General features: G+C 37.0%; 1 protein-coding gene across 2 annotated transcripts in view; it reads right to left on the bottom strand.

The window, feature by feature from the left end:
* VIPR2 (vasoactive intestinal peptide receptor 2) overlaps positions 1–14,996 on the bottom strand; it is a 51,491-nt gene that overhangs the window by 25,495 nt on the left and 11,000 nt on the right. For both annotated transcript variants that reach the window (XR_011148937.1, XM_069006430.1), the window contains exons 3-4: positions 10,968–11,075; positions 7,177–7,274 (exon numbers count right to left, since the gene is read on the bottom strand). Coding sequence is in view for 1 of the 2 variants with exons in the window: in XM_069006430.1 (XP_068862531.1) it covers positions 7,177–7,274; positions 10,968–11,075 (206 nt within the window). In the remaining variant the exon portion in view is untranslated. The remainder of the gene's footprint in view (positions 1–7,176; positions 7,275–10,967; positions 11,076–14,996) is intronic.

A 14,996-nucleotide genomic window follows, 5' to 3' on the forward strand; every position in this document is an offset into this window, starting at 1 on the left:
TTGCTGCAAAAGAAACAGGCAAAGCAATGCCAAATCTGATAGAACAAAAAACCAATGTCTTTTCACAAGATGGGGTATCTTATTTCTTTCTTACTACTCTGTGCGAACCATAATTACCCACGTCTCAACTAACATTTAGCTTTAACCTCTAAACTTAAAATATAAATGTGCAAGATTGGAAGGAATAAAATGACTGCAACAAAGGCATGGATTAACCAAAAGAGAATTTAAAAATAAATTATATTTTAAAAATATTTTAACACAGAAGAAATATCATAACCCCTTCAGATTTTATAGCTGTTTTCAAAGGATAAACTGATTCAAGTCATACACATGAAATTGAAATGACATTATGAAATTGAAATGACATGAACTTTTCTGCAAGTCTAACAAAATCAGTACTTTTGCAACATATTAAGAACAGCTGGCTTGTGGAAATTATTGGCAGGATTATTTAAGCAATACTGGTTCCAAAACCGAAATCCAACAATTTATTTTTAAAGTTCTGAGGAAAATATTAAAATTACAACCAGTAAACTAAAGTCAGTAGGTGGTTAGGCACAGAAAAAAAAAATCAGTGGCTTAAGATTTTCAGAAAAAAATAATGGAAATGGTTACAGAAAGTGTAAATATTTTCTAAAGAGCTAATCCTAAAATGCTTCCTCTTTTTTTGCAGCTACTTAATAGGTTTTAAAAGGGTAAAAACCCCCACACTTATAAAATGAAATTGGATTAGTACAAGTTTGTCTAATTTGTGTTAACTTCAATAAATTTTTTGTAAAATCTATTTCTAGGCACACTTTTGTTTTCTCACAAAAGACACCTGTTTCTGCTAATGCTTCCTTTAAATTTAGTTTCACGTTATTCTTACTAAGTTCAGGAGACAGAAGTCTTCTGTTTATTCACAAAATAGCACAGAAGAGAAGAGACACTTCCTAAGCAAAGCTGACAGACACCCGGTGGATCTCTGAACCTCAGCCTTAGTTTGGAAGGACCTCTAGGGGTGAGAAGGTACCTTGGTGATGAAGGAGAAAACACTGGAGAAAGATGAGGGTATGGATCCTTTGTCCAAAGGAATTTTGCTATTGACCAGAAATCATCCTTAATGTAAAAGAAAAATCCTCACCTCTTTATTCATTTAACCTTAAATATAATTTATCGTTGCTAAGGAATATATGACCATGATCATCCCAACTGACTCTTCATTTTGTTTATTCTGTGGGCTAATACTGTATGTAAGAGAGTTTACTCTTTACAGATATAAGTATTTACAACTATATTAAAATTTGTGATCTTAAATTTTCATGATCCCAGTGTCAATATTTGAATATTTCATAATATTTGAATATTCATACTCCGAGAACATACCAGGAAATCTTAAACTGTACAATGTAAAATAAGAGCTGGGCCTAGCAAATGAGTTCAGTGCCTTAAAAGCACTGAAATGTGCAAATGCAAATAGAAATGGAATAAGGAACCCTAGTTCTTTCCTTCTGCAAAATTAAATTCAACAAGGCAGTAGCCTTTTCTAAAATCTTGTACTACTTATGAGAGAACAAATATAAACTGAGATAAGGAGATGGATTATGTGTTGTGGACAATTTAATTTTCTCTTATAGGAGGACACTTCCTACACATTTGTGAATTATGTATGTAGAGAAGAATAGAATTTACTAAAAAGATGTAATAAAATTGGTATTCCTCATGGCATTTAATAATCTTTAAACTAGTAATTAATGATACCCTTTTTCAGATGTTTTTCCTTCAACTCACCCTGAGTCTAAACACCAGCCAATAAACCAGATGAGACCAGCATTGCCATAAGTATCTCTTAGCAATAGTGGCATAATTAATTTTAGTTATGTCAGTCAGAATGTCTTGTTATTCAAAGTTCCCTAAACATACTGGGAGAGATGACAACTTTGTAGATGCACAAACTCCCACATTTTCCTGTGTAAATGTGTATCAGCAGATGTATCTGTGAATGTGAACACTCGTGTACTGGAAATTAGCAGTTTATTGAATATTCTGCAATTAAAGTGAATTTCCTCTATGGTCTACAAGAGGAAATATCAGCTAATATTCAGTCCTAGTCCTCACTTGAAGTCAGTGGAAGATTTTGCATTTAATTTAAGGAATATTGGTCTCTTAATGACACTTCATGGAAAAATACTAATGAAAAATGCAGCATAACATAAATAAATTTAGCATGACTTAGAGGCACATGAAAATACATTGGTAGATGGCTGCCTTGTGTCAGATTTTGTTGAGAGGCAAGGATTCAATTTAGACTCACTCCAAACAATCCATTATTCCAGAGCAATGATCCACTCCACAGACAGCAGTAATGCATCTGTTTTCTAAAGGCAGCTACAGTCAAGACACTCTGTCAACTCCTGCCCTCACTGCCTCGACTCCACTTGTCTGGGCTGGTGTGTCTGCAGCACACCCAGGGTGATGTGAACGCTCCAGGAACCTGGGCAAATGGGGGAATGCTTCTTCCATGGATGATGCTCCTACTAAAGGTGCAAGCTGCAACAGTATCACCATATTCCACCACCGTGAGGATCTTCCTCTCCATGAAAGACACTACACCTTCAAATCACACAGCCTGTAACCTGTATATATTGGGGCTTTTGTGTGATCTAAAAAATCCTGGGCCAATTCACACTTAAGATTTAGACAAAGCTGTACTAACTGATTCAGTCATTATTTTAAATGAAGTGGACACTTTTCAGTGCTTTACATTCACCAGATATCTTGCTGTATATTAATAATGCTGACACAGGGTTTAATACCTTCTGACAACAGCCAGGACGTGTCTCCAGCTTGTTCAGTCTATATAGAAGATGTCAAAATATGTCAAGGAAAGGTTGCAGAGAGGCTTGAGTTTGGTTAAGACACCTTGATGTGTGTCTAGCATGGTCAAATCAAGCTTGCTATTTTGCTGTTGTGCTGCTGTGAGCTCCACAGAAATATAAAAGGGAAAAAAAAAAGAGATTCTTATTTGAATACCTAAGATGAACCTAAAACTTGATCTTGAAGGTTAGCAGTAACAAGTTTACTTGTAGAAAAAGGTCTGGAACGATATGATAAACGTTTAGAGCTATGCTTCAATGTGATAACAACATAAAGTATTTTGTTCACACATTATCATTGTTGTGCTTTAACCCCAATGGCAACAAAACATCACACAACCACTCACTCCCTCCCTCCTCTCCCTGCCTCCCCAACCCCCTCCATAGGGTGTGGAGAACTGGGAAGAAGGTAAAACCTGGGTTGGGATAAGAAGACAAGTGATGCCCAACGCCATTGCTCAGCAGCCGCTGACCGATGCCCAGCCCATCGCCGAGCAGCAGCCGAGAGCTCCCAGCCAACTCCTCCCAGTTTATATACTGGACATGACGTTCTGTGGTGTGTGTTGTGGTTTGACACTGGCCCCACGAGAGTCTCTCCCTTACCCTTCCCTGACACAGCCGGGCAGAGGAGAGAGAGAAAAAAAAATTAACGAAGGCTTCATTAGTTGAGACAAGAACTGGGAGAAAATACTTCAAGAGCAAAACAGGATTAACTTAAAGTTACAAAGTGAATTTATTGCTAACAGAATCAGAGGAGGATAATGAGAAGTAAAATAAGCCCTTAAAACACCTTTTTCCCCAGCCCCTCCCTCCTTCCCACCGACAGCGCAGGGGGACAGGGCACGGGGGTTTGCTCAGTCCATCACCGAGATTTCCTTCCGCTGCTCCGGGACAGGAGTCTTCCCCTGCGAGGCCGTGGGGTCCCTCCCATGGGAGACATTTCTCCTGAACTTCCCTGGCGTGGGTCCCCCCTCAGGAGCAGCAGCCACCCCGCCCCTGCTGCAGCCTGAGCCCCTCCCACGGGCACACAGCCCCCCAAAACTGCAGCGCCGGGGCTCTCTCTTCCCACGGGCTGCAGTGCTCCAAGGCCAGGCTGCTCCAGCCTGGGAGCAGGGCCCTCTCTCTCCAGCGGGTCTCCCACTGGAGCACAGCCTCCTCCAGGCATCCACCCGCTCCGGCACGGGCACCTCCCCGCGGGCTGAGGGTGGATCTGTGCATCCCCCAGACCCACGGGCTGCAGGGCACAGCTGCTGCACCATGGTCCTCACCACGGCCTGCAGAGGAACCTCGGCTCTGGTGCCTGGAGCACCTCCTCCAGCTCCTTCTTCACTGAACTTGGTGTCGCTTTGTGGTTTTCCCTACATGTTCTCACCTCCTCCTCTTCTCTGAACAGAAGCAAAACCCCATGACTTAGTTTTGATTTTCTTCTTAAATAAGTCATCACAGAGGCGTTACCAACCTCTCTCATTGGCCCAGTCAGCATGTCCTTCTTTCAGAGCCATCAGAGGTTAGCTCTGCTGGACATGGTGGAACTTTCCAGGAGTTTCTCACAGGAGCCATCTTTGTGGTCCCCCTGCTACCTAAAACCAGGCCATGCCAAACCAAGACAGTGGGGAATATCCCTCAGGCCAGTTGGGGTCAGCTGTCCTGGCCATGGTCTCTCCCAGCTCCTTGTGCACCTGCTCGCTGGCAGAGCATGGGAAGCTGAAAAGTCCTTGACTTAGGGTAAGCACTACTCGGCAACAACTAAAACATCAGTGTGTTATCAACATTGTTCTCACACTAAAATCAAAACACAGCCCTGTATCAGCTACTAGGAAGAAAATTAATTGTCCCAGCCGAAACCAGGACAGTCATATTTATCAAACTGATCCCCCATAAATTGTGGCAAGAGCAGTAGAGAACACTAAGATCTAACACAGAATAAACCAAGGGTTTTGTATCAGGCACTTACAGTTAATTTTTAATGTTAAGCAAGCTGTTTCTTTTTATAGAATCTGCTAATACACCACTGATATGGAATAAAATTGAACTTTTAAATTTGAACATAAAATCAGTGCAAACTGGAAGGATGCAAGTTCTTTCAGCAAAGAAATAAGGGTGACACATTTATGGTATTTCTTAATAAGCTCCCTCATTTCAGTGCATTTTTAAGCATAGAAATTTGGTACCTGTTAATAAATTATTCAGTATTTGCTCATCGATCTTTATCATTTAAACCTTCTCTAGAATATTCAAAACTGCCCAAAATAAATATATATCTGGAGAGTGATATATGCCTGTGTGTATGCATATATGTACAATATGTAGAATATGTATAGAAATAAGGGCCCTTTCCATTAAAGATAAAAGTCTGTATCTTAAAAGATAGAAAAAAACCCCACAGGAACAAATACTTGATTGGATCTATAAGGGCAATTCATTCAGCAGTGAAAATGCAGGCACCAAATTTACACCAAAGACAGTTTCTACCTACTAATCTAACATCCTCAAAGGAAAACATAAAAAAGGAAACTTAGGACTTACCCCAGGAAAGGTATTTTGCCACCTTCCCTAAAATATTACCTCCTTAGTTAATGTAACTTTGAGGACAACTTCATATATTTCACATCCCATACTGCAAAGCATATTGTTGCATGACATTTTTATGCCCAGAATACTCAGTATCCAAATATTAGGACTTCATTTTTAGCTCTTAATGTTGAAATATTATATTAAAAAAAAAAAAGAACTATACTGATTTATGCTGAGCAAAGATCTTGGTTTGAGGGGCTACCACTGAGCACTAAGATTTGAACTCAAGAAAACATCTTCTGTGTAAACAAGTAGCTGGTGCAGAACCTCAAATGCCTTCTAAAATCTCACACCTGCATGTTGCATTCTTTCTGTTGTCTCTATGAGTTATATTTATGATATTATATCTGTTATATGTTTGCTAATAATTTTTTCAGTACCTGCTTTTCACATCTCTCTTCTGATTTTTATCTTCACACTTTTATTATTTGCTTTTTTCGAGGCTTTTGTAAAAGTTGCTGCTACTTCCTATTTCCAGTTCTCTAGGTTAATTCCTGCAAGTATAGTCAATTTGCATTTCATTCACCTCCTTCAAATTACTAATGACTATGTCAAACAAGAACTGCTTTTCTATTATACTAGTTCATCTTCTAGTTGTTTCTCACTACTTGAAATACTATCTTTTGTTAATTTTAATTTTTCTGCTTTGACCCATTTTCACTCCACATGGCAATGCCTGGGTTGAATGACAGTTTAAAGTGGCTGTTTCAGCAGTAATAAGTGTGCTCCCAAGCTGTCAGATGACACAGATGTTTTAGAATTTATCTTCAGAAAATTTGGGAAAACAACATATTCTCTCAATTTTCTCTATTACCTATTTTCAACTACAGTAATGGTTGGGCTTTTAAATACAGAAAGAAATGCCAAAACCTGCCTGCCTTAGCTGGAATGCCAGTGCATCTCTGCAAGCAAGACAGAACAGATCTGCTACAGCTATTCCACACATACTAAAATCCAGGGAAAAAACCCAACTGGCCAAGTATCTTTGTTCATGAGAGGACTTAATCTGTTTTGGGTAACAAGAGTTTTACTGACACTATGAGGTCCTGCTTGTAAACAAAGTCTTGCTCTGTTAGCCTCAGCAGGAAAATAGACAGAAAATATGAAAAATGTGATGGTAAAAACCCTTCCCTCAACTACAAGAGAGTATCTGCAAAGTGAAAAAATTCAATTTCCCATGCATAGTGCATTTAGGATACCTTGATAGCTTTCTGAACCATTTACAACTGCAAACACAACTTCAAGTCAATATAAATTTGCAATAACTTCAATGACCTAAATCAATTCTATTTTACTTGTAACTTTACTTATATCATCAATCAAGTGGTGCATGTACTATTAACATATTAAAACAGATTATATTATTATTCGGTTTTGAGATAACTTCTTTTGAAATATTATTTTGAAATAACTGAAATGTCTAGAAATAACACAATGCAAAACATACAATGCCCCATCTGAGTAGCATGGCAATATTAGATATACAGATGCATTACCACAATTACCAACTGTTTATAGCCTTGAGTTTCAAACAGTTACTGAGTTCTATATTTCTGATTTTATCTCATTAGACAACTGCAATCTGAGCATATTGCAACCAGTGCTAGGAAGAATTACTACAGATTTTCATTAAGTCTGATTTTCATTTAATCTGAGTAAATGGGATTTATTTAGAAGCACAGTATGTCTAGATAGCTATACTGAATGCCATCATCTAAATGTATAGAAAAAGTATTTATCCTACCTTATATTCATCTTCATAGTCATTGTATCCACAAGTACTTAAGATGTCAGGAAAGATATCCGACCATCCATTACTTGTACAATTTTTGCTAATATTTCCTGTGAAACAAAATTAGAGATTTTAAATCAGAACGATTCAAAACTCTTCTCATCAATGACTCCTTAGACAACCTAAATTTGTCAGTAGCTAGTCACAACCTAGCTCTTTTTCCTTTATTTCCTAGGACTCAACCCAGCCATTTCCTTTCATGCGCTCTTCATTCATGTTACTTTGGCTTTTACTCTTGCTTGGAGTCATCTTTGCACTACAGAAAAACAAAAGTAAACCCGAACTGTGATGGCAGACTTCTCCCTTGGTATAACAGCCATTTCTGTCACATCTGCAGAAACCTAAACTGTTCTGCTGTTTTATTTAAAATACTCAGAAGGGAGTCTTTCCGTTCACTCTGTAAAGGGGCTATTTGTAGGTAAAGCAATTTGAAAGAAAAGTCATTTCAGTGAGAATTGTTCTAACCTCCTATTTAATCTTTCTGAGATGCCAATACCAAGTGATCTATTGAACAGTTATAAAAGCTCTTAGGCATTGAGGTGATGACTTACTGCTACAGCAAATGTTGGTACTTTTCGTAATGAATTTTAAAGGCCAAATTATGTGATAGGTTGAAGAACAAGGAATAAAAATGGATGCTGAATTTCACTCTTTGAACCAATACTGAAACAAGGTAGTCCAAGGAGTGCACAGGACATGTGGAAGTATGGCTGGAAAGGAATTTCGAACATCTATTAACTTCAGAAAGTTTCTGTTTGGAACTGAGAGAAGAAGTTGACTCTTTTCAGAGACAAAGTCACACAGATGAGATGCGGGCAACCCATGATTCTACTTCTTAATGTCATTAAAATGAATTAATTTTCATGCAATATGGAACAGCTTTAATAGGGGAGAACAGAAAAGCTGGGTTTCAGACTAAAATATAGTAATCACATTTAGTTATAACTAACTCTTACAATGTTAATACATAGCCAACTTCCCTCACATTTCTAAAAGCAGCTTGTATATCCATGATACTTGAAATCTATAACAATGCACTGCTTTGGTCTGGAGTTCACCACTGGTCTTTAATTGACTTAAAGATGCCTGTTTTCCACCACAGAAAAATAAATCTATGTGTCATAGATCAGTGTTGGTCAAGAAAACCAAACTTGTTTATGTACACTCCAAACTAAAGCTTTTGTGATTTTTACTTTGTTGATTGGTTACTGGAATTTCTTCTTTGTATAAAGTCTTCAGTGGAAAGTTGTAAATATCCTACAAATGGTTCACCAGCCAACAACCAAAGGCCCTGACCTAAACCCACAGTCTCCTCCAACAACAGGACCACTTTTGCCATTTGGCATAGAAATTACATTTTTAAAAGAAAATGTAACCTATTTATACACTGTGAAGAGTCTTCACTTTAAAAGTACATCAAGATTCTGAGACTAGGAAGAGCAGAGGAATGTGTTAACAGAACTACAAACTGCGTCAAAGCCAATTTTGCAAGAAAAAGACTCCATGTACCCAAGATGCTGAAGTATTTTCTACTCCAAATATTGCAATACTGTCTAACCTGAAGAGAGTAGGGCAATGTTCTTTGGAAGGCAACATTTATTTCTACACCATCTTTTCATGCAGTTAAATATTTCAGATGGCAACCTGATTTAAAACCTGTAACTTGACACAGACCCATACATTTGAATAAAAACTTTACAGAACAGCTTTCTGAGACTCATAAACTTGTACAATACAGGAAAAACATGATATGATAATATGACTGCTTTCACAGTAAAAATTCTTTCAATCAAAAGTTACCAATATTCAATATAGAATTAATAGTGTGGTATGCTTAAACTATAACATAGATCACCACTGACAAAATTTAGAGCCAGCTCTCCAAAAGTTCTAAAGATGAGAAGACAACTACTTTTTTAAATTCTCAATTTAAATTGGGAAATCCTTTAAGTAATTGATGGCATTTAAGAGCCTACTAGTGGTTTGGAATTTTTGTATAAAAATAAGGTATTCTAGATCATCTTGTAGTAGAATTTTAACTCCTCTTAAACACTAAAAACTAAAACATACATCTCACAAATCTGGCTAAATAAAAAGAGTTAAATTTATTGTTTAAAGATATTTTCATAATTTCCCACTATAAGAATGAAGTTAATTTGTAATGTGCTGTGTATGAATTAAATAAATTACATATTCCTGAGCATAACCAACTTATAAAGGTGCTAAGATGTTTAGTTAGATCTTAATTCAATCAACCATGCAAAATGTTTTTTGTCTTCCTTCTCTGAAATTATAGAAAGACAAGATTTAAAAAACACTCCTAATTGAACAGGAACCTCTAAAAATCAACCCTGTTAGTTCCACAAGCAGGAAGTAAACAGGTAGCTAGGAAAAAGACCTAGATCTGGGAAAATTATAGCAAACTATAAAAAGGAAGTAATCTTTCAGTCTTGCTGACACCATGGTGAAGTGAGATAGTGTTGCAATGCACTGTGAAGGTTTCAGAGTTAAATTTTTATTGCAGTTGTTTTATAGTAAAATTAAAATGCTGTAATATAATCAACAGTTGTGAAATAAACTCCAGAGTGTGCATGCTCTAGCTTTTGGCAAATAGACAGAAGAATCATGATTTAATTCAGATTTTGAATTTTTGATATTTATTAGTTTTCTGTGTCTCATGACAACACTTTATTATCTTCATTTGAGTAATTTGAAAACTTTCATAGATTTCACAAGATTTAGTGATGATTACACATACTTTCCCCTTTAAAAATTGTTTAGTTTATCCATGATAAACTAATCAAGATCACCAGTTCCAGGAATGAAAACCTTTGCTCATCTGTAGATTGTTTTAGTTATCTATTTTTTACTGGAACAAGACTTACTCAACAGTTTTGAGTCTAAAGGTATTTTAGTCATACCCCAAATTAGACTCTAAGTCAAAAGTAATATCTTTAAAGCTGTCCACAGAGACACCAAACCCTTCCCTCAAAAAAAAAAAAAAAAAAAAAAAATTACATAACTGTGATAAGTTTTTCATCTTTCACCAGCTCTTCATGACAATGGTTTCCCACCTGAGCAATGAGGATAATTTTTTTTCCTGCAGCATTTTGAGATACATGTGAAATACTCTGTGTGCATCATCTATTTTCAAAACCCCACTTACATGCCACAGGGAAAAATATGATGTATTGACAAGATGATGCAGAATATAGTAGACTTAAACCAGTTAATTGTTTCAGCAGTCTGAGACACTGATGAGCTCTTTTCAAGTTCTATTAAAAAGCAGCATAAAAGGTTTCATAACAACTACCTTCAATTGCAATTGCAGTAATTTTTAGGTATTATCTGTTAATGTGGGCTCTTTATTCTCACAACGGCGAGGCAAAGCTCCCCTCCTGAGGCACAGAAGGAACACCCTACATGTGACCTGCTGGCAGCTGTTAGAGATGTCAGTCAGGCACAGCTGCCTTAACAATTAACAAAACAGGTCAAAAAAGAGCAAGCAGTGTCTGCAGCTTTGGTGAGTGTCACCTGTATCAGAAAATGTATTTAGTATCTAACTCAACACCAAACAAAACACAAACATGATAATTTTGTCTTTTCATGGTGTATCCTGAACAGCTCTGACAAGAATTTTAACTCTATAAAGAAAATAAAACCCCCAAATAAACCATTTTTAGCATATTATGTTACAGAACACCAGAGAGAAGCCAGTAAAAATACAGCTTAAAATAAAATACCTGGTTTGCCAGAAAAAAGGCTAAATACTTTTGGACAAGGGACAGTGACAGTCTCTCCAATCTTCGCAGGACGCCAACAGGTGATGTTATCCCAAACTCCAGCACATCCTGAAACAAATCAGTGTTAACATACTTGAAAGCTGGGTTTACCTTATAAAGACCTGGTAAAAGCTTTGGACGAGGGGTTAAAAAAACATTAGACTCCTTCAAGAAAGCTGCAAAGATGATATTTTCTATGAAAACTTTAAAGGAATCATAAGAGTCTGCTGATTAACCAGCCAATTTTTAGGTCAGCTAATACATTGTTTGCAAAATGTCTCATGAAAACAATGTCATTGTAATGTGAGGATACTAAGAAAAAGTAAAAAATAATAAAAAATAACTCCTGAGCATTGATATGGATTATTAAGAATTGCAAAATTTTGAGAATTTCTTAATCATAATTAAAATGGAGTTTTCTATCAAGCAGATTGAACATCACAAATAAATATCTAACTAGTTCATTGGACTCAGCACCACATACGATAGGAATGCATCATGACTGGAGAATGTTTGGAACAATAGGCGTGGACTTACAGAATAATCTCTCAAACTAAGTAACAGACATTTGAACACGGAATGCTTCTATGTATTGGTTTCAGGAAGGGAAGGGGGCCTTCGAATTTCATAGACATGGTTTATAGCGTCAGTAACTGCTTGTTACAAGTAGAGAGTAGCTTGCTACAGCTTTGCCCATGTTGATATCTCTATTAATGTGGCTCAAAGGCTGTATCTTGTGAATGAGTGTAAATCTTGCAGTATCTGCTATAGGCACTTGGCTCAACCATGCCCGGTTTAAAGGTGTCTATTTATAATGCATATCTTCTATGCTAAGCAAAGAGTTCTGAAAGTTTCTCAATATAAGCCTTGTGAGGACAAAGAAGTAAGGAAATGTTACTCGTACTATCTCAGTTCAAGTTATTAAAAAAAAAATCGTGCAAAATTCTGGGCATTTATGTCTTCAGATAAGGCAATTAACAATTTAAATTTGTAATTAATGCTAAAGAGAAAAACCAAACCATTATCCCACTGGTATTATCTCCACAAGATTATTAGCAGTATAAGGGACAGTTTGTTCCTTTCAGCAGAGAACATAAAACTTGGATTAGGAACTGCTCACAGCCATATTATTCTTCAGAATATTTATAGCATTAGCAATTCATTATTAATTTATTCTGTGCTAGTGAGGTCATGCCCAAAATCAAGCCACATGAGTTAAATGAAACTTGAAAAGGAATATTTAGAAGTTCTATATTTGTATAAAAACTTTTTAGTGCAATTAAACTTGGACAGCTTGTGTTGACTTAAAATGTGCAGCATCCTGCTCTCAAAGTTTAAGTTACTTTCAAAGCACACGTAAACTAGGAAACCAAAGAATGTGTTACAGGACCAGCAGCTGGATTTGTCCCAAGGCTATGTCCTAGCTGCAGCATGAAGAAAAGCCAGTGGCACAGTGTTCCCATGGGCCTTGCTTTCCTTTGGAAACATCCATCTAAGTGTGATAGCTGGGAGGGAGCCTCGGTGTGGTACCAAGAACAAGGTTAGGAGATGATGAGAGGAGGATTATGGGGGAAATTCTGCATTTGATCACCAATTCCACAGAGTCCTCTTTATACAGTTTCCCAAGGAAGTGCAATTCTCCAGAGGACTTGCATATGGGGATTGGGTCTTTCTTCACTCCTCTTAGGACTGTACAGTTCTAAATGCAGCATCTGTTCTATATTCAGAAAGACGATTCCAAAAATAAGGGATTACTAAAGGGAACACTTCACAAAGTTTATCTCTGTGCATAGATAACATAATGCCTTATCCTCCACTGCCCTGTATGCTGCATCAGCCTCTTGGCATTACTGATAGTATCCCTGAGAGATCTCTGATGGTGGCTTGCCCATCTGTATACGGTTTCTGAGGTTTAAATCTCAGCAGGTCACCTTCATAGCCTTTGAAGTCAATGGAATTTCAACATGCCTAGGTGCTTCCTGAGATGCAGTTCTGGGTCAAAATCAAGTCCAAATCTCTATGATGCAACACCAGGGCTTACACAAAGTAAAAGAATGTTTACCTGAACCAGTTCAGGTCATGCTTCCTTCCCAATTGATTTTAAGCCAAAAACAACATCAACAACACGACACACAAGTAATCAGAAAGACAAAGAAACTATTTTCTTCATCTGCCGGCACTCAGAACTACAGTGACAAAATGAAACTCTTTTGGCTTTGATTGATGGTCTGCCTGAGCCAGCATAAACAAGCCCTGGAGTACACAAGAATAATTATCATCTTGTGAGACTTCAGATGTTTTTATTTCAACCCCATTTCCACTAACAGTGAGAGCTGAGATGAGTCATGAAAGTGTTCATGCACACCCATGGAAGCTGATGACTTTCTCAAATTTTCCCTTTTGTATAATCCACTCTCTGTAAAATGGTGGGTTTGTTACAGTAATCTGCAAACAGCCCAGAGGCCTTTATAAATTTTTCCTATGCTGCTGTATGTGGATTGAGCTAAGGTTTTGCCAAACAGGCAGCTGAACTATGTGGACTTTAGGGCTCCATTGCTACATTTTCCACAAAAAAAAGACTAAATAATCTTATCCAAGCCTCAATTAAATGGAATATTATGTAGAAAAATTGAGGTTCAAGTCCTATTCCTACCAAAGTTAATCAATATGATTTGTATCAAATCTCAAAGCCAGCTTGCTGGAAGGAACTCAGTATACAAGTTTTTGATGCTCAAAACACTCACAAGTCACTAATGGTTTCTGGGGAATATGTATTTTTCCCTATTTTTCCTCAGTATTTTAGGACTTTGTGGGCATCTATGGCCCAGGAGAGAATGATTCTGTTTCAGATGCCTTAAATCAAATGGATGAAATAACACCAAAGGACGTATTTCCTACATCTAGACTACATTCAAATGCGTCAAAAATCACATGAGTGAAACTCAAGTGACTGTTGTCAGAATTCCAAGAATATTAAGCCTCAATTTATGTATATCTACAGGCTTATTGATTATGATACATGACATCTGAGAACACTGCTGAAATGTCCTGGAGTCACTGAATGCCCACAGTGGGCATCTGAAAACTGGTCAGGTCTGAATGCTGAAATGGTGTTACTTGTGTAATTACTGATAGAATTACAACTATTAAACAACAATGCACCTTCTGGGCTTTCAAATCACACTCATTGCCCCCTTCCTCCAGTTACTACAGATTTTTAACAATATTGCAGTATTATATCTTCTTCTTCTCTTAAAAAAACTTACCCTTAGCAGACGTGGGATGAAATTAATGAGTCCACTCTTACTATACTTGCATCAATTTGTCTCTTCCACCCCAAAAATGTATGTCTTTTATACAGTACAAGTTCAATTCAGCAAAATTAAAACTAGCAACTAATTCCCTACTGATTTTGGAAATTAAAGATGTGGCACAACTGGGGATCTTGGTGAGTTTCTCAAGTCTCCAGATACTGCTCTTCACCCACCATAGTATCCTTTTACAATGACATGTGCAATGACATACGTCAGAATGTGATGGAGAATGATGCACTTCATCCTAAAACACATGAAATTCGGCCAGATTCATTGCCCCAAACAATTGCCTGTTTCTTTCCAATGACCACAAAGCTTTAAATACCACACTGTTGGGAAGTGAAGGTGTGGTAAATACTATGCTAAATGTTTCTCTTTCTCTACATAGAATATCTAGCTTGATCAAACTTAATATATTTTCTCCTCTCTACTCACTCTCTCCAGCTCTTTGTCCATCTATTAATTAATCCAGTGTTAAGATTTCTGGACTATCATTCATAAAATCATTATCTAAAGTGTCATTTTCTGGAAATTTTACCCATCTCTCACATACATAGGCCTGTTTCCTACTATCTCTGAAGGATATTAATCAAGTAAAATACAAAATACTTATATTTTTTAGCTTTAAATAAGGTTTTAAGTTTTAGTTCTGGTAACAATTTTACCAGTAAAAAGA

Source organism: Aphelocoma coerulescens, chromosome 2 (assembly GCF_041296385.1).
Source record: "Aphelocoma coerulescens isolate FSJ_1873_10779 chromosome 2, UR_Acoe_1.0, whole genome shotgun sequence".
Classification (NCBI taxonomy): domain Eukaryota; kingdom Metazoa; phylum Chordata; class Aves; order Passeriformes; family Corvidae; genus Aphelocoma; species Aphelocoma coerulescens.